This window comes from Gracilinanus agilis, chromosome 2 (assembly GCF_016433145.1).
Source record: "Gracilinanus agilis isolate LMUSP501 chromosome 2, AgileGrace, whole genome shotgun sequence".
NCBI classification, from domain to species: domain Eukaryota; kingdom Metazoa; phylum Chordata; class Mammalia; order Didelphimorphia; family Didelphidae; genus Gracilinanus; species Gracilinanus agilis.
Genome location: NC_058131.1, coordinates 35,760,278 through 35,779,953, shown reverse-complemented (window position 1 = coordinate 35,779,953; position 19,676 = coordinate 35,760,278). Strand labels below are relative to the sequence as shown.

Here is a 19,676-nt window from a genome sequence, read left to right as displayed (position 1 = left end):
TCTAAGCAGCCATTTCTACTTTTTGGATTATTCTAATTAACAGGACGTTTTTGCTTCCATCCTAAATCTGTCCTTTGGCACTTGCAGCCATCATTCTTAGTTTCCCACTGGAGACAAAGCAGATCCAGTCAGTGCCTCTTCCACAGGACCATCTTTCAGCTCTCTGAAGATCTCTATTCCAACTTCCTTTCTGCAACTATATCGTCTTAATTCTTTCAGTCATTCTTCACATGGGCAGGAAATCAAAGGTCTTCATTCTTCAGGCTGCCTCTCCTGCATATGTCTGAGTTTAGCAGAACAGAGATTTTCCTCTATCTCCAGGAACAGCGGAAGAATAATGGCAGCTGCAATTTTTAGGGCTCTCTGGAGTCCGTTACAAACACTCCCATGTGTCCTTTCTCATGGGATGCTCAGGAAGACCTCAATAAGGATCCTCTCCTGGCCCTGCCAGGCAGTGCAGACTAGAGGAAGAGCTTCAGAGGGGTCAGGCCAGCCCCTTCCCAGGTGCCCTTCCTGGCCTTTCCCTTAATGAACTCTGAGGAGCTTCCTCTGAGCAGCCCCCAGGAAGGGGCAGAGAGAAGGCAGAGCATGGAGGAAGGAAGGGACCAGCTTCTCTGAGGTGTGTGAGAGGAGATTCTGAGGCTGCTGGAGAGAGGCTGGAGGGAAGGTTCTCCTTCTCTCTCTTTGCCCTCTTGTCAGAGGAGACAGCCTGGGCTCTGTGGCCCCCCAGATGGGCTCTCAGTCCCAGCCCTCCCCTGGGCTCCCTGATGACTCTGAGTCAGATGCTGTGCAGGAAGCAGCTGCTGCCCTGAGCTGAAGGACTCAACAGCCTGGGGAGGTTTTTGTTCAGGCCTCCATCACTGTGGGAGAACCATAACCTTGCAGACAGTAATAATGTCCAACATCTTCAGCCTCCACACTGCTGATTGTGAGAGTAAAATCTGTCCCATATCCACTGCCACTGAAGCGGGCAGGGACCCCAGACTCCAGCTCATCAGCACCATAGATAAGAAGTTTGGGAGGTTTTCCTGGAGGCTGCTGGTACCAGGCTAAAGCACCGTAAATGTCCTCACTGGCCCTGCAGCTGATGGTGACTTTCTCTCCCAGAGCCACAGACAGGGAGGCTGGAGTCTGGGTCATCACAATGGCTGTCCTGGACTCTGGGATGGAAAGAAGAAAAGAGAAAAAGAAGATTCAGGTAAAGAACCCCATCCAGGTGCCATGAATTCCCCAGTGAGTTCCCTCCTCTCAGACCATCTCTTTTGTGCCTAAGTCTGACATGTCATCCCCATTGGCTGTAGAGAACGTCTCCTTCTGCCTCCTCAGATGATTTCTAGTTCTGGAACCTCCTGGAGAACCTCCCCCCGGGTTAGCCTGTGGCTGGTCTTACCCTGAGCCCAGAGTAGCAGGAGGCAGAGGAGCTGGGATGGGGACATCCTTGTGTCCTTTGTAGAGCTGCAGGCAGAGAGCTCTGAGCCCAGAATGAGACAGATGGGGATAGAGATGCATTTATATGTCAGGACAGCCTTGTGCAGGGGGCTGAGATCTCCCCATGCAAAACAGACCCAGAACCACCTCCAGCCTCTCAGCTTCATCTCCAGAGCCCAGATGAAGGTCAGACTCTCTACTGGGTTCAGCAGAGCGTGTTATCTCAGGCTTCAATGGTCTCTCTGGTTCTGTCTCTGCCCAGGGGAGCTGCAGGGTCACAGGAAAGGCCAGGCCAGATGGCTGGTTGTGGCTAAAACAAGGGAGGCTTTTCTTTCTGTCTTCCCAGAAGAGACTGGACCTGTGAGCCTAGAGCAGAGTCAGTGTGGAGGAGGAGAGAGAGATGTTTGCACTGTAGAGCACAGAAAAGTCATTAGAAAAGGGAAGAGACCTGACTAAGAGGTTAGTGTCAGAGGAATGAAAAGAAGAACTTGAGGGAGAGGTGAAGGAAGAGGCTGAGAGCAGGAGGAGGAAGACACAAGCCTCTGGGAAGGCAGCCAGTGAATCCTGGGCTGACAGAAAGACGGGCCTGACTAGTGGGGGGAACTGGAGGGGCTCCTCCAGGCTGATCTCTGCCTTCATGTGCCTGCGACTTCCATGCCATCGTCTGTGCTTTAGTCTCCTCCCTCCCTCATTTGATTCAGTTCATCTTCAGGTGACCTGCAGGCAATGGAATGATGTAAAGTCATGGATGGAAGTAGATGCACATGTTACAAGGTTCACATCTAACTCATTAGAATTTAAGACTGTCTGACTATTTAGCCAGAATGAGACTACCCAGACAGAGAGCAGGAGATAACATTCGTAGCCTATAGAAACTTGAAGCATCAGAGGAAGCTCCTCAGCATGTTGCATTGATCTTCTGTGTGGGATTTCTGCAAGGTCAAGGATAGGAATGGTATGGGATGGAGGCCTTGGAGAATTTTCATTGTCTCTGTGTATCCAAACATCTATTCCTTGATGCCTAAGAATCTCCCTTGTCTTCTCCTCTCCTCTACCAACCTCGAGGTAAAAAGGCCCTTCCTCCTTGGTAAAAGTAATCTGTTTGCTGATACCTTCATTCCCACAATCTCTGATCACTATTATAATCAGAGAAATTTTTTCCAATGTTTTCTATACATATTTCTTATAAAATTCAGTTTTAGTAATATATTTGGGTTAAATAGACATAGCATATGAAATTTCATTTCAGCCCATTCTCTCATTCATTAAGTTGCTTCCTTGTTTTGTTTTGTTTTGTAATACCCAGGAATGGATGTAAAGTCAAATAAATATTACAAGGTAATTCCAAATAAAAAAAGGATTTTGACATATACAGTTGGATGGAAAAGTTAATTTTCCCATGAAGATGCTGATTTTTAGCTTGCTTTTCTTTTTTTATTCATGTAAGAAATTTAACCTGTAACTTTCAAAACTTTCTTTGCTTGTTTCATCATCTTTCTGGTCTTTCTTTTGTTCTCTGTCTCAGTGAAAGCATTTATATTTCTTTTTGATTCTCTTTCCCTATTTCTATGCTTCTCACCTCATACTCCCACTACTGAAAAAAGGACAGAAAAGCCTTTGTGACAAATTTTCCTAGTCAAGCAAAAACAATTAACAGGTTGACTCTACCCAGAAATGTATTCCTTATTCTTTACTTTGAATCCATCATTTTTCTCCAGCAAAAAGTAGATAGGAAGCCTCATCATCATCTTTTGGAATCATTCTTGCTCATTGAAATGAGTGAGTGCTCAAGTCTTTTAAAATGATCTTTCTTTAAAATGTTATTAGAATATTGTGTTGTATAAATGATTCTGCTGGCTTTGCTGCCATCACCCTAAATCAATTCATACAAGTCTTTCCAAGTTGAACTGAAACTATCCTTTTCATCTTGTGTTAGGACAAATCACATTCCTTTCCATTTATATACCATAAGTGGTTTATAAATTCCCCAACAGAGAAACACCTTCTTAATGAATGGTTCTTTTCTATTTCTACAAAGGGGTTGAATGTAAAGGCTTATACCTGGGTACATAATATGAGCTTCCAAAGTACAACATGAGGAAGCCATGATAAGACAGATGTTTGAAAAAGATGTAGCAGAATTAATGGACTGAAACTCATTATGTGTCATCAGTTTAATGTGTCAGCCAGAGCTGGTCATCTTTCTGAGCTCTCTCTTTGTCAGACCTCATCTGGAAAGTGTTCATTTGTGGTCTTCCTGCTTGAAGAAGGATATTGAAATACTGGAGAATGTCTTGGGGAGAGTGACTGTATTGGTGAAATCCATGCTTTTTGTGACTCATTTGAAGCAAGTTGGGATACTTAGTCTTTGGGGAAGAGAAGGCTCAGGGAAAACATGACAACCCTGTTGAAGTATTTCAAGGACTGTCAATTGGAAGAAGGTGATTAGGACATATTTATACATTCTGTGAAAAAATTTCAAGATTTATTAGGGAGAAGGAATTAGAATCTAATTACCCTGGTACCCCTGCTTCTTGTCCCCTTTAGGCTAGAGTTTGAGTAGTCCTAAGAAGAAGAGTTTTTCTCCTTCATTTGTTTACTTGTGTTACGATTAAAATTGATATAGATAGATAGATTCAAAAGTATTAATGCTTTATTTAAAGGCATATTGGTAATTAAGAAGGCCACGTGCCTGCTAAGGTCTAATTCAAATGCCCCGCCATTACCTCTGCCCACCTGGCTCGTTCCACAGGAAAAGAGAGCGTCTCCCAATCACATCAGGAGTCTTATATCTCTGTCTATGTAGTTACACTTCCTACATAAGAGTAATCATGGGAAATGTAGTTATCAAGTCCTCTAAATGTCCACAGGAAGTTTTATATCACGGATCTGAATATTAAGGCTCAATGAACCCCAAATTTCCAATAACATATTCTCCCCTGAAGAGCAACAAGAGACTGGTCTCCTCGAATGCTCTTGTAAACATAACTAACTTTTAAATTACAGAAATTTGGGGATAAAAAGAAAAGAGGATGAAAAACAATGAACCAATGATTGCTAGGTGCATTGACAAAAGCCAGTTAGGGGCAGTCCTCTTTGGCATACAAGTGTACATTTAAAACAAATGCATTCAACTCCCCATAGTTCAATCAACTGCACCCCAAAGTTCAATTTGGATCTTCATGATCCAATGAAGGCTCTTCAGGCATCTTCATGGGTGCCTTCTCCAAACAAGTTCGTTATCTGGATTCTGGGGGGATGGCAAATTATTTATCCTAAAATTACTCTCAAAAGAATTTAAACTGTACATTATAGATTATAAAACACACATTCCCTTCTGAGAAGAATTATACATTCCCCCCTGAAATTATTCTCAAAAGAGTTAAAATTTTACATTATAGATTATAATACAGACATTATGATTATAAAACTTACATATACCCCCGCGGAGAATCAATAACACATTCTCCCCTGAAGAGAATACCCCAGGTCAGCTAAGGATACATAGCTGAGTCATGGGATTGTATGAAATCAATTGGCAAAAGAAAAATAAAAAAACATAAAAGAAAAATAAAAACCAAATAAAAGAGAAAAAAATTGACTTGTGAATGAAATGTAAAATGTCAAAGTAGGGGCAGCTGGATGGCTCAGTGGATTGAGAGCCAGACCTAGAGACAGGAGGTCCTAGGTTCAAATCTGGCCTCAGACACTTCCTAGCTGTGTGACCCTGGGCAAGTCACTTAACCCCCATTGCCTAGCCCTGCCTATAACAAATTTTAAAAAATTAATATAGAAGGATATATAAAGATATTAGGGTTTTAAAAAATGAATGAAAAAAATCTTTAAAAAAATAAATAAAATGTCAAAGTCTTATGTGCAAAAAAATGTAAGGAAAAATAAACTTATAACAGTTCCTTGAATCAAGGCCCAATTAAAATGATTTAAGCAGTTGCAATTACCCGTTCAGGAGCCAGGACTACAGAAAGTTGCCATTCTATATATAAGAGAAATAACAGGACCAAATATGTGTGCAAGGAGAAGTGTCTTTCTCTGGTCTGATTTGCCTGCACCTTCTCAGGGATGAGCCATAATGATAGCCAATCTTAGGTGCTTACTAGGAAATGAAGCTCTGGGGAAGTCTGGCTTCTAACATGTTAGAAAAACTGCAACCCCGAACTTCAAAAACTAGTTTCAAGCCCTTCAGTATTGGCATAGAACTTCCTCAGTCCATGGTCTGCATGACCTTTTGCTCCTTGGCACTTTGCAGATTCTCAGTTGGTCTCCATGACCTTGTGGCTCTTTTGCTCCCTTCTCCTGGAATCAGACAGAGAGACATTAATCACAGTCCTATATTTACCAATAATTGGCAGGTTACCATAGTCTAAGGCTTTTTGGGTATACATTAAAATTATAGCAAATCTATATTTATATTAAACTTATATTATTGTAAAATCAAAAAAGTTTAACACTGATTATATGTACTTTCAGTACTAAATGAGAAAAAGGGAAAAAAGTCAATTACGCTATTAAAAATATAAAAGGAAAAGCAATAAGAAAATTAAAAATAAATTCAGCGAAAAAATACAATGCTCTCAAGCATAAAAATGAGAGAGAAAAAACCTCAAACACTGCATTGCACATAGAAAGAAAATAATAAAAGAATATTTTAAAAATCAAAATACATATATAGCTTAGAATTAGTTTTTCACCCAAAAGTGAGATCCATTTCCTGTTAAGCTTTTGCATGAACTATGAGTGTAAACGTTTTTTACAAAATAGGAGATTCATAATGCACATTCAAATAAAGTACCATAATTTCCAACGACACATTTAAAGACAATAGCAAACAAGCCCATTATTATAACCACTTGCTATGATGTATAAAAAAATTGTATACTTGTCATAAATTCAACAGGTATAGTAAATCATTCAACCTTGGCTGAGATATTTTCTTAACAAATGCTATTACTGCCTCCATGGCAATTGTGGGGCAGAGCCTAAAAAATCTGATTAAAAAAACCTTCTGGGTCTAAATAATCCTCAGGAATTCTAGATTCTTCTGATGGGAAAGCAAGTCAAAACAAAGAGACAAAACATCAAGCATACAGGAACTCTCCTGGCTTCCTGTGTAATAGACAAAAGCTTGGGCAAGAAATCTCCATTTGTTTCCTCTACCTTTTAAGACAACATTCTTTATAAAAAATATATAAAGCCTTATCATTTATACAGAAGGGTACTAGGCATCTAAAGTCAATTCTAAAGACCTCTTATGAAATTTAAATTTAAATTCTCAAGGCATTGAAATCTTCAAGGTTGTACACAAATATCAAAATAGGATAAAAACATAAGGCATGTGATTCTATAGTTGAGATGGCAAATCCAGTATGCATAATGCTTATGGGCTTTTTACAACTTAAAAATGTTTAAGATGTTCATAAATGGTACAGATAACAATTAGATTAATACAACTAAACTTGGAAAAAAATTGAAACCTTAAAGAAATCAGGAAATACAATAATATATGAAACAAATCACAAGCAATGCAGTCAAAAACCCTTTGTTACCAATTCTAATAGATTTGTACACTCTTTGGGAGTTACAATAAAATCATGAACAGAATTAATCTAGCAGTCAAAACTTCATTAGCTTAAATGATCTAGGGTAAGAGAAAAATCAGTGTAAAACAACAAAATTAAATCATAAAACAACAATCAGCAAAATACAATAAGATACAGACTTCAAAAAAAAAAAAGAAACCCACTCAGTCTGTTTTAAAATCCACCTCTGGTCCAATTCAAGTTCCTTCTAACTGAGCTCTGCACTGAGCACAGTGTGGATGACTCCATAAGGGTATATAGTTCAAAGTCTTGGGCAGGCCGTGTGTGTGTGTGTGTGTGTGTGTGTGTGTGTGTGTGTGTGTGTGTGTGTGTGTTGGGGGGTGAATTTCTCCCCTGAGTTTCAGGCAAGATAATTGCAAGGAATAGTTTGAAATAGGCCATGCAGTCCATGCTTGCCATTCTACTTCCTGATTGAAGAATAAAAGCTAGGGCCATGTGGAAGCCAACTGGGGTAGGGGCTAGAGAAAGCAGGTTGGAGATCCCACGTGGATGGCTTGTGGGGGGGTGCGTAGGTCAGGTTTTAGAAGAACCACGTGGAGGGCTCATGGGGGGAGGAAGGTAGCTAGAGAAGCTTTCTTCAGGTTAAAAGTCATTAATGTCTATGAGGAAACACCCCTAAGACAGTCCCAGGTGTGTGAAATGAGAAAGAAGGGGTGTTTTTTCTTTGTATACTTCCTAAGTCTTAAGCAGCAGAAGTAACTCCAGGAGCAGCGCCTGGGGATCCTCCGAGGAGCTCTGGGCGATGGATGGCTGGGAGTAGTCAGCAGCAGCAGCAGGCAGCGCACTGAGGTGGGCAGCAGAGTCAGAATCAGCAGGAGCAGGAGCTGGGATAAGCACTGGGCAGGAAACAGCCAGGGACCCAGGGAGGGTCCAGCGGGCTTGGCTCAAACTGGCTGAAGCAGCTTCGGAGGTAATAGGGCAGTCAAAACAAACTGCCAATATCAGCAAAAACATGGCGAGCAAAGCCACTTTCCCCTTTCCCTGAAAAGCAGCCGCGTGGCTGGGGAGAACAGGGAGAAGAGAAAGGGCGAAACCAAAAACTCCAAAACAGCAAGAGAAGGTCCAAAGCTCTGGAGAGGATTTTAAATGCTCTCAGAGTTGCATGGTTTGGTAGGCTATCTGAAAAATTGAGAGGTACATTTCCAAAGTTCTGGTTGCCAAAACTGTTATGAATAAAATTGATATAGATGAATATATTCAAAAGTATTAATAGTTTATTTAAAGGCATATTGGTAATTAAGAAGGCCAAGTGCCTGCTAAGATCTAATTCAAATGCCTCACCATGGCTTGTTCCTCAGGAAAAGAGAGCATTTCCCAATTACATCAGGAGTCTCATACCTCTGTCTACATAATCACACTTCCTACATAAGAGGAATCATGGGAAATGTAATTATCAAGTCCTCTAAACGTCCACAGGAAGTTTATATCATGGACCTGAATATTAAGGCTCAATGAACCCCAAATTTCCAATAATACACTTGTAAGATTTCTAGAAGTGAATTATTGAACACTTTGGTGATAGAGTGTGTTCTGGGTTTCAATGTACATTGATATATTTTATTAGTGATATTTTGGTTTTAATGTTTTAATATCTATAGTTACCTCTTCTGCCCTTGTGGTGGTTTAGTTGTTTGAGTCATATTTAGATTTTATAAATAGATTAAATCAGGAAGTAAAAAGATATACAATTAATGAAGATGCAACTCAGATAATAATCAGAAATCTTGCTTACAACACCAGTGAGGTGTGTCAGAGTATGCTTCAAAATGTTAAAAAATCTGGGACTATGAATGACTATGTGAAAGCTTGTGAGAACTTCACCCCAGCTTACCTGCAGGGTACAGCCATCAAGGCAGCCCTGAAAGGAAAACCATATTCTGAAATAATTAAGGGCTCAAAAGCTGTACAAAACTCTCATTCCAATGCCCCTAACTCTTTGTGTCCCAGATGTGAGAAAGGTTACCACTGGAAGAAAAATTGTAATTCCAAATTCCATCAAAATGGTAACAGTTTACCCGAAAAGAGATTTCAGAGAAGATGGAAAGGAGGCCAACCACAGACCCTAACAATGACTGAATTTAATCCAAGAATTCATCCTAGCTCAGCCAGTTCCTTGATAGAATTAACTGTTTTTCTGAATAATAAACTTTCTTCTTGGGGGCAGCTGGGTAGCTCAGTGGATTGAGAGTCAGGCCTAGAGACAGGAGGTCCTGGGTTCAAATCTGGCCTCAGACACTTCCCAGCTGTGTGACCCTGGGCAAGTCACTTGATCCCCATTGCCTACCCTTACCACTCTTCTGCCTTGGAGCCAATACACAGTATTGACTCCAAGACGGAAGGTAAGGGTTTAAAAAATAAGTAAATAAACTTTATTTTTTTTTCAGATTTCTTTAGCCATGTAAGATGTGATTTATTGATCTGTGGATAGGATTTCTTCTATTTGTTAAGAGTATGCTTGAAATGCCCAGGAAATATGTCTTTGATCAGCCTGTGTGTCTATATGTTGTGTTTATGTGTTTCTGATCTGTTGGTAATTTAAGTTTTATGGTTCTGTGTGTCTGTGGTCACAATGAAATTTTGAAGAAAATAAATCTCCCTCTTTCTCATTCATTCCAGAGGAATAGGAAAGACAGACAGAGGAGTTTTAAAAATTCAGAAAAATAGCATCTCTAATGGATTTCTGAGTGTTTTAAACTCTAAGAGAATTTAATTGATTAACAGAAATCATATTCTCTGCTCTCATTAAGGCAAGAATCAATAAGATAATTTGTCTACATTTCTTCTTCCATTTCTTACTTACCATAAGAAAGGGAACAAAGAAAACATAAGACAATAACAAGGGACAGATTTGATCCCTCCACCAAATTCTATCAACAGGCTAAATACTGAGGTATATATTTAATCAAAATTACTAAGGATTCTAAATGCAATCTAAGGAAAAACTTATTCAGACAAAAAAAGTAATGATTCTGAATTGTGTCCTAAAGTACAGAAGTGCAATTTAAAACTTCCTTGGCTGATCAGAACCATCAATTTTGAATAGATACTGATGGCATAGTATAAATTTATTGACTACCAGTTAGAAAATGGAATTTCAGTTAATTTTAAATGTACACAAAATTTATATTGGAAAAGTTATCTAGTAGGACTTGCAGTGTGTGAAATATAGATTTAAATAATCAATTTTGCCAAACATGCTTATCAAACTAAATTTGAGGATTGCAAATTATAAGTGCAAAGTACATTAAGGATACTAGCTCATGATTTAAAAGAAATATTTAATCAGGTATGTAGAATTGTCTTAAAGAATAAAGAGGCGAGACTACAGGTTTTATCCTGCTTTATTTAAGCAGAGGTCTGAAAGAATAATTGCTATATGTAGGAAACATTGTTAAGAAATTTTAATCAGGTACAATTTAGATGTAGTGAAGTTTAAATTAATATTCATTTGGAAGTGATCCATCAAGGTTTTAAAATAATCATGCAAATTTTATAAGTGCAGTAACTAAAGAGTTAAACAGATCAGGCTAAATAGCTGGACAAAAGGGGCTGCAGCCTTGGTTGTGTTTCAAAAGTAATTTAACCCCTTCTACACATAGGAAGGAGAGACTGACTATAATTATTTTCAGAAACAGGGAAGAATAGTAATTATTGAAGAGTGACAATTTATACCAACTCAAACTCAGTAAATGTGAAAAAATTAATAAGAAGCTAACGTTAATTTTGTAACTTTTAGAAATCTGGCTCAACTTAAGTAGTTATCTCTATTTCAAGTAATATTAGAAAATACAAAAAATAATTTTTGTAGCAATTTAAAGCTAAGCTTTAAGGTACTAGATCCTAGTCAAATTATGTCTCCTATGTTCACTATTTCACTAGTCTTTAAAGGTTAATTGAAGAGATTGTATTCTCATAATATTTGTGATTTGTAGTGTAATAAGAGAATAAAGCAAGTGGATGGGGTTTGTGGGTCCTTAAGTCAGTAGGTAGGAAAGGAGGGTGCAATAGTGGAGGTAATAGATTGAGGTGGTAGGAGAGATATAAGGGAATGGCTGAGTTTAGGGAAATGTAGGTTGATAAAGTATAATGAACGGCAAGGGAAAAGGATGAGGTAGTTGGGCAGGTAGCTGCAACAGGGAGACACAGACTGGGTACACAGGCTTGATACAGAGGACACTGAAGGGAAACAGGTTGAACCCTTCCCAGTAGGAAAGGCAGACAAAAGGTTAGGACCAGCCAGAAATGGTTTGAAACTAACTAGAGGGCTTTCTAGTCTAGTTTCTCAAGTTCACAAAGACAGAGTCCCAAGGCTCTTCCCTGTCTGTGAAATAGAAGGGCTTCTCAGAGGAAATAGAGAGATCAACTCTTCCTCCAAGATGGATGCCTCCAACTCCCCTCAGGACCCAAAGAGAAACTATTCCTTTCTCTCCTTATCCCTCTTTTATCATTCAACCAATGATTTAGCAAAAGGTTTGATTAAATGACAACAGGGTTTATTAAGTTTCAGGGTTGATTATAAAGGGGGGGGGGGGGGGGGTACAAGGTTTCTCTAACAACCGTCTAGGGAGAAGCTCCAGGTGGGGGAGGGACACAGGAATGTGAGACTGAGATGGAGCCTGCTCCCACTCAGCCCCAGGAGGTTTCGTTGCCTTTATGGTTAAGGAAGTTATACACAATGAATCAGGAGATCATTTGTATCAAGGGTAAGCCCTACTTGTCTATGGGGAAAACTAAGTCTTCAAAGTTTGATTGCTACTACCCAAATCCACCCTTCTCCAAAAACCCACAGGAAATTAGGATTGAAATAGGGAAGGTCAGGGAGATCCAGAGGAATTAGCTAAGCTACAAATCTCAAGAGAAAAGCTGCAGAATCAAGGCCAGGTTTCAGCCCAAAGACCAAACTCAGTTGACCCTTCTGCTCTGACCAAGCCTCCCAGATCAACTGCTGCTAGTCAGGGTTCTAAACCCTCTCAACTGCCAGAAATTCTGCAGTTAGCCTTTTTCAGGGTTGATTGTACCTCTGCACTACAGTAGTAATGCATTCAAATCCAGAATATAAAATTATAATAAAATACATAACTCTCATAATAATTTGGTTTCATAGTTATATGTACTTGATTGTGATGGCATTGATATTATTATGTCTTTTACTTTGTAGTGATGTTGATGCAATTATAACTAATTAACAAGGTTGTTAATATTATAACAGTGTAATTGAAGAATGCATTTAATTAGAAAAATTGATCATCTCAGTAATCTTAAGGGACCTGAAATAAGACTATTATTTGCAAATAGAGGAATATTCCAAGGTGCCTGGTTGCAAATTTTGAAGTTTTAAATCAATATCCTTTGAAGAGTAATTTTATATCAAGATCAAAACATGTAAATCTTCCAAGTACAATAATTTGAATAGTCATAGAGGATCAGAAAAACAAACTGCTTCTGAGAAAAGAATTTTCCTTACTTCTAAAAACTTAGAACTTCTAATAAACTTATTAACCCCTTCCTTACAGTAAATTTAGAACCTAAAGGGGTAATTAGAAGTCTCATTGAATTTTGATGTGATGCTGACAATAATGTTGCAAGCAAAGCTGATACAAATATTGGGTTTTAACAAAATTGCTATTGAATGTTATCAAAACATGTACTTTATTTTGTGAAAACTGAAAACATATGTTTAAATGTAAACTGTGTGTAAATGGTATTTGTTAAAATACCATTGTTAAAATTTGTTAAAATCATGCCTATTTGCAATAATATATGATTTATATTGTATGATAATGAGATTAAGTCTACACTGCCCATCTTTAGATTTAATCACCAAAGGTGAGAACACCTCCAATTTTGGGAGGTCTGTAAACCAAGTGTGCTAGAGTGGGTGACAAATCAGAATTGACTGACTGTGCCCTAGGCAGTCCTTAGAGAAGTGTCTATTGTGATTGGACAGGAAAATAGGACAGAGGCATGGCATAGGAAGTGACACATAAGTGACCCCTTTAAAAAGAGATAGTTGAGTGAGTCAGAGGTCTTCTGCTGGAGAAGGGCTTCTGGTTTGTGAACCAGATGTGGAGGATCTCTGGACCTGGGACCCTGAGACCTTGGTGAGACTGCTCTTAATCTCTCTCTTAAAACTACACGTGAATTCCTTTAATCTCCCAGGAGGCACTAGCGTGGAGGCTCCCTTTATTGGGAGAAGCCATTGTTGCTAAACCCTTGTTAAGGGCCTCTGGCTGCACCTCTGGAGCCCTGTCAGAGTAAAGCCCAGACTTGAATACAAATCTCTTATTCTACCCTCTTCTCATCTCTCTACTTTCACTCTCTCCTATATTTTGTAAATAAACTTCCATAAAAGTCATTTTGACTTGAGGTTATTCCTTAATTGAGAAAATTTCCCCTGGAAATAACCTTTTTTCCCCCCTTACAATGATGAACTAGAAGGTTAAAGGAAATTAACTATCACAATGAGTTAAGTGAATAACCAGCCCCTGCCTTAACCCTCGTTAATCAAGATAACATTAATGGAAACTTAATTCCAAGTAAAGTTGTTAACTCTTTTTCTGTATTATTGGAAAGAATTACCAGATAATTTATACATTGAGAAATTATTGAAAAGAAAATTTCTTTATCATGTTTTATAACATCAGAGCTTTTCATTGTGTATGTAAATCTTGGAAACCTTTCAAATGCTATTGGTAATAATTACTGTTTAAGGTAAACATCATTGGATTTGCAACTGATATTACTCATTTTTGGATCATTGATTTGGATTCACCATTCAAAAGAAAGATATCACTGATAAATAATCCCTGACTTTTACCTGAAGTCAAACAATGTTATACTCCCTCCCTCCTTTTGCCATATCCAAAGCAAAGTGATATAATAATTGAAACCCCAGAAATTTGAATGTATATAGCAAGCAAATAGGTTCCATTGTTTACTTAAAAAACTGTACCCACCGCAAGTGTGGTTTCAATGAAAGTTATTTTGAACCTCTTGTAAATTAATTTATTTGTATAATTTCTTAACATCAGTTGGAATTACTAATTATAAATATGAAGAAACAAATGATACCCCAGAATTATAATATGGGGGTTGAGGTTTTGTTTTATTCATACAGGAAATGGATCTTATTTTTGGGTAAAAGACCCTTTACTAAATCTAAGCTATATATATATAATTTGATTTTTAAAACATTCTTTTACTTAAAAAACATTGTATTTTTCCCTGAATTTTTAATTTTCTTATTGCTTTTCCTTTTATTTTTTATAGAATAATTGACTTTTTTCTCTTTTTCTCATTTTTGTACTTAAAATACATATAATCAATGTTAATCCTTTTTTATTTTATAGCAATATAAGTTTAATATAAATATGTAACTGCTATAATATTAATGCATACCCACAAAGCTTTAGTCTATGGAAACCTGCCATGAATTGGTAAATATTATGGGACTATAATTAATGATTCTGTCTGATTCCAGGAGAAGGGAACAAAAGAGCCACAAGGTCAAGGAGACCACCAAGTGTTATCAAGAAGTAGGTAATCTTTGTTAGAGGAGAGATATGGGTGAAAGGTGGGTATTAGGCGGAGGAATGAAGGGGATGGCTGAATGCAGGGAAGGAATAAATGAGGTTAGGTATATTGGATGATAAGGGAATGGAAGGGCGTATTCAGTGGAGGCAGCTTAAAAAGAGGCTAGAGGCTGAGGTTAGAGACAGACGATACTGGGGAAGATAGACTGAACCCTTTCAGGCAAGGAAGGGTATCTCTATAGGTACAAAGGAGTGGGGCCAGTCAGAAATGTTTAAAATCTGGCTGGAGAGCATCTCTTGTCAATTTCCAAAGTTCCTCAAGGGAGGAGTTGAAGGGTTCCTCCCTGTCAGTGAAATTATTGGTAGGAAGAAGTCTCGGGTAACCACTTCCTGCCAAGATGGATGCCCGCAGTTCCCTCAAGAAAATAAAAGAAAAAGATTACTTCCCCTTCAGCCCTTGTCTTAATTTTTGACACAATGATTCACCAGAGGGTTTGAATAGGTAACAAGGGGATTTATTAATACCAGGGTTAGTCAGAAGGGCAGAGGGTTTTAGGGTTTTCTAACTGCTGCTAGGGAGAGAGATGATGGTGGGAATGGATCACAGGAGAGTTTTAGACTGAGAGAGCTTGCTCTCCCCGTCAGGAAGATTTGATTGCCTTTTAAGTAAAGTCTTTATCAAATCACTAAAACTGGGGGTAACTTATTTGAGGATACTCTATTTGTCTATAGAAACTAAGCCCACAAAGTCCAATCACCAAGCCCTCCCTTCCACCCAGGGCCCAAAGGAAATTCAGGGGAAGGGGAGGGATGTAGTTGGAGAGATCAGGGAGAGATCCAGAGAAATGAGATAGGTCTAAATTTCCCCAAGACAAATAAGCACAGGCCAAGGCCGAAGCAATTAGGCCAAAGCCAAGCTGAAAGGCTGAAAGCCAACAGGCTAAGCCAAAGCAAAAGCCTCCAGCCATAGCAAAAGCCAGAAGGCAAAATCCCCTCAGTTGGAACTTCACCTCTATTTATAGCTTCCAGTTCTAACTGACTTTCTGAAGATTCTAAGACTTCTAACTGACTTTTTGTGATCATTAGAAATTACAGACGCAAAATGTTTCTGTTAGCCACCTCTCATTACAATCTGCTCATTTGTTTTTTTGGAAAATTTGCATCTTGCAACATTTTCTGGTTGCTAAAATCTAAAGGGTTACTACTCTTATTCTAAGCTAAATTATAACTATGCTTTTATCCCTATCTAAGTTCTGTAAAATAATAAAAGGGCGACTTACTCCTAAATTATCCTAAGAATATTCTAAGTTAAAACTAAGATGGGTTATGGGAAAGGCATAGGAAAGGAATGGGGGTTTTTGTTTTGTAAAAATTTTGAACAGAAAGGAAAAGCGGATTAATTGCAAACATTCACAAGTAGTCCCAAAGCTAACATTTGTCAACTAAAACAAAGTAATAAATTCTATCTAAGCATCTATCTAATTTCATGAACTAACAACAAAAGTATCTATTTAAGAAAAATTTCTGCAATCTAAGTTTCTAAATTCTAATTCACTTTCTAAAGTTAGTATATGAATATGTTAGTACATTGATGCTTATGTTAGAAATGTTAGTAAGAATAAGTAAGACTAATATTCTTTGTAAGTCTTTTGGTTAAACTATAGACTTAAGCTATGTACAGTATTTACAAAAAAAAGTTTAGAAAATTCTGTCCCTGTTCTAACTTATCAAACTAACTGTCCCTGTGTGTTATTAAAACTTATTGCTAAGGATTAGTAAGCAAACATTTACATATATACATTATTTACAAGTAATGTCAGATGATTTGAGTAGAAGGTATCTGAACCAAAGTAAGAGGAAAACTCTGTGCTAAGGCAGACAAGCTCTTCTCTCTTAAGTGTAAGTTTGTTTCACATGTAGATGTGAAGTCAGAAAATGTTCTATGTGTTGTCAAGTGTGACCTTTCCCTGTAATGAAGTGTTACATACTTACTCCAATGGAATTCTCCTGCAAAGTGTACATACTGCATGGATGGAATCTAAAGTGTTGGATGCAGTGAGAATTCTGTTGGGTATAAGTTATGTTTTTGAAATGCATGGGTCCAGTGCTGCTCCAATGCTCCTCTTCAGTGTGGTTTGTTGTCCCATACACTGATTGTCTATTCGATCACGGATGTTTTTTGTAGGCCTCAGGTTTGCTGTCTTTGTGATGATCTGCAAAGTCAGCAACATCTCACTTGTGTCGTTTGATGTTTCCCACGCGCTTGTCAACTTACACTGGAACTGATGTTCTAGTGTGTTGACTTGTGTCAGGAACAAAGTTCAAATGTCTATGAAACGTGATTAATTTTTTTTCTTTGCGGTTTAATAAAGATGATTACAAGTAACAAGAGAGTTCATGATAAAGTCTTTTGTGCTTTCATTTATTTGTTGATATCAATTTCTAGGTCTTGGATTGATTGCAAATCAAATGTTGTGTTTTTTTCTGCCGTTGATTCTTTTTCATTGTCATTGTGGTTTATGGATGATTCTTTTAAGTCATAATTGGGTTTGGAATAACCATTTGGGTGTAAAATTTGGTGTAATATCTGAATGTTCACTGATTCTTGGTCTAATTCTGGTTCTGATTCGTGCTCTGATTGTTGTTCTGATTGCTGCTCTGGTTCTATGGTGTCATGTATAGGCTGTGGACTTTCCAAGGACTTATTTGATTGATTGGTTGGTGCTAGTTGATCTTTGTGCTGTATAATAACTGGGTCTTGTGGTTGTTGTTGGGACATGTCTTTTGCTGGCTTGACATGGGTGACATGGAACCAAGGATCCCTTCCTTAAACTTTGACTGCACTCGGAGTTGTTAGAATTACTAGGAATGGGCCATGCCATTTGGGTTCCAACATGGACTTCCTAGTGATGTTTCTGATTTAAACATAATCTCTGGGTTGGAATTTGTGTAGACTAAAATCAAAGGTTACTCTTTGATGTATCAAGCCTAATTTATGGAGTTCATTTAATCATTGCTTGAGTAATTTTATATATTCATAGAGTTTGCATTGCATACCCAGATGTGATAATTTGTGAATGCTTTGAGATGACTTGCCATGGTAAGGTGGATGGCCATACAGCTTTTCGAATGGTGATAAGTGTGTGATGCTGTTGGGTTGGCATCTGAGGTGGAATAGTGCCAATGGTAAAGCATCAGGCCATTTCGTATAAGATTCTGCACAGATTTTGGCTACAAGAATCTTCAAAGATTTGTTAACACATTCAATTTGTCTGCTGGACTGTGGTCTGTATATTGAGTGAAGATGTTGTTTTATTCCTAAAGTCTCATATACTGTAGCTAAAATCTTATTCGTGAAATGGGACCCAGAATCTGATGCAATGTGAAGTAGAATAGAGAATCTGGGTATTAATTCTCTCAGTAAGACTTTCACAACAAACGCTGAGGTGTTACGTTTTGCTGGAAAAGCTTCTGGCCACTTAGTTAATCTATCCACTATCAATAATGCATATCTGTAACCTTGACTCTTTGGCATAGTTATGTAATCAATTTATAAGCATTCAAATGGTGTATAGGCTAGTGGTTTGCCTCCCAGACTGTGGACTTTTGTAATTGTCTGGTTGAATTGCATACAAATTCTGCACCTCTGAAACTCTCATAGCAACTTCATATATGCCCCTTGCATTCCAATACCTATTTATGGAATCTGCCATGCTCACACTTCCATAATGCCCTTTTTGGTGTAATGCATTGCAGAAGGTGAAATATAGGGATTTAGGCAACATAGGTTTTCCATTTGCCCCCAGCCAAACTCCGTTAGCTAGGTACACACCGTGATGTTTCTTCCAATTCTTCACTTCCTTTGGGGAGTATGCATTTTTGAGATCATCTTCCTCCACGAAAGATAAGTTTAGAATTGTACTTGGTCCATACCTCGCCATGAACTTGGCTGTGATATCTGCACGTTTGTTCCCTGATTCCACTGGCCCTTGGATTTTAGTGTGAACCTTGCAATGAATGACTGACACTTGGGCTGATAATTGGACTGCGTCCAACAACTGATTAATTAAATTCCCATACACTATCTGTTTGCCATTGGATGCAATGAAGCCTCAATTTTTCCAGATTTCACCTGAATGATGCACAACTGTGAAAGCACATCGAGAATCAGTAAAAATGTTTGCTTTGCGATTTTCAGCAAGCTTCAGAGCATGCATCAATCTGACTAATTCTGCTCCTTTAGCACTCATGGTAGATGGTAATGATGAGTACCAAAGGGTCTCAGAGGCTGTCACTATGGCTGCTCCGGTATATCTCTGATTGTCTACTATGTATGACGATCCATCTGTGAATAAGGTCATATCGGTGTTTTTCATGTGTTTGTCGTCTAAATCTGGCCATATTTTATGCATGATGTTAAATGCATCTTCACAGATGTGTAGACTTTTTCCCTCCAGAGGCAAATCTGGGATCAGAGTCGCAGGATTTAAGTTTCTGCACCGGTAAAAAGTTATGTTTTCACTAGCCAGCAAGATTGCTTGGTATTGTGATAGTCTTTGTGAGGTAAACGCTTGTAGTGTGGTGTTTCTTAAAGTAGATTCCACCTGGTGTGGGGAAAATACTTTTAGTTCACTCCCTAATACCAAGGATGATGCTTTTCTAATCATGGTGGCTACAGCAGCTATGGCTCTTAACCAGCTTGGCATTTCACAGATTACTGAATCTAATTTGGAGCTATAATAGGCTACTGGTCTTAACCTATTCCCGAATGATTGTGTGAGAACACTAGAGGCTATCCCTTTATCCTCGTGGAAGTAGAGGAGGAATGGTTTGTCATGATCAGGGATACCTAGGGCTGGAGCTAATAGAGTAAGTGATTTTAATTCCTCTATTGCATGGACATGGTCTTTAGTTAGTTTTAACAGTTCTGGAACTTATTTCATGGTTAGTTCTAACAGAGGTTTAGCGATGAGAGCATAACCTGTAATCCAGTTTCTACAGAAGCTTGTTACTCCTATAATTGAGCTGCCTCTTGGTCTTAGACAAACTCAAATTTTGTATATCTTGTGTTCTCTTTTGGGAAATCTTTCTGGAGCCT

At 38.4% G+C, this 19,676-nt stretch overlaps 1 protein-coding gene and 1 gene segment (V, D, J or C); both read right to left on the bottom strand.

Moving 5' to 3' along the window:
* Nucleotides 1-846: 846 nt before the first annotated feature.
* Nucleotides 847-1,577, bottom strand: LOC123233153. The segment is given in 2 exon segments: nt 847-1,160; nt 1,391-1,577. Coding segments are annotated over 2 exon segments (360 nt in total).
* Nucleotides 1,578-7,721: 6,144 nt separating this feature from the next.
* Nucleotides 7,722-19,676, bottom strand: part of LOC123233152 (zinc finger protein 2-like) — a 109,633-nt gene continuing 97,678 nt past the window's right edge. The window contains exon 4 of the mRNA XM_044659318.1: nt 7,722-8,046. Within this exon, the coding sequence (XP_044515253.1) occupies nt 7,722-8,046 (325 nt within the window). The remainder of the gene's footprint in view (nt 8,047-19,676) is intronic.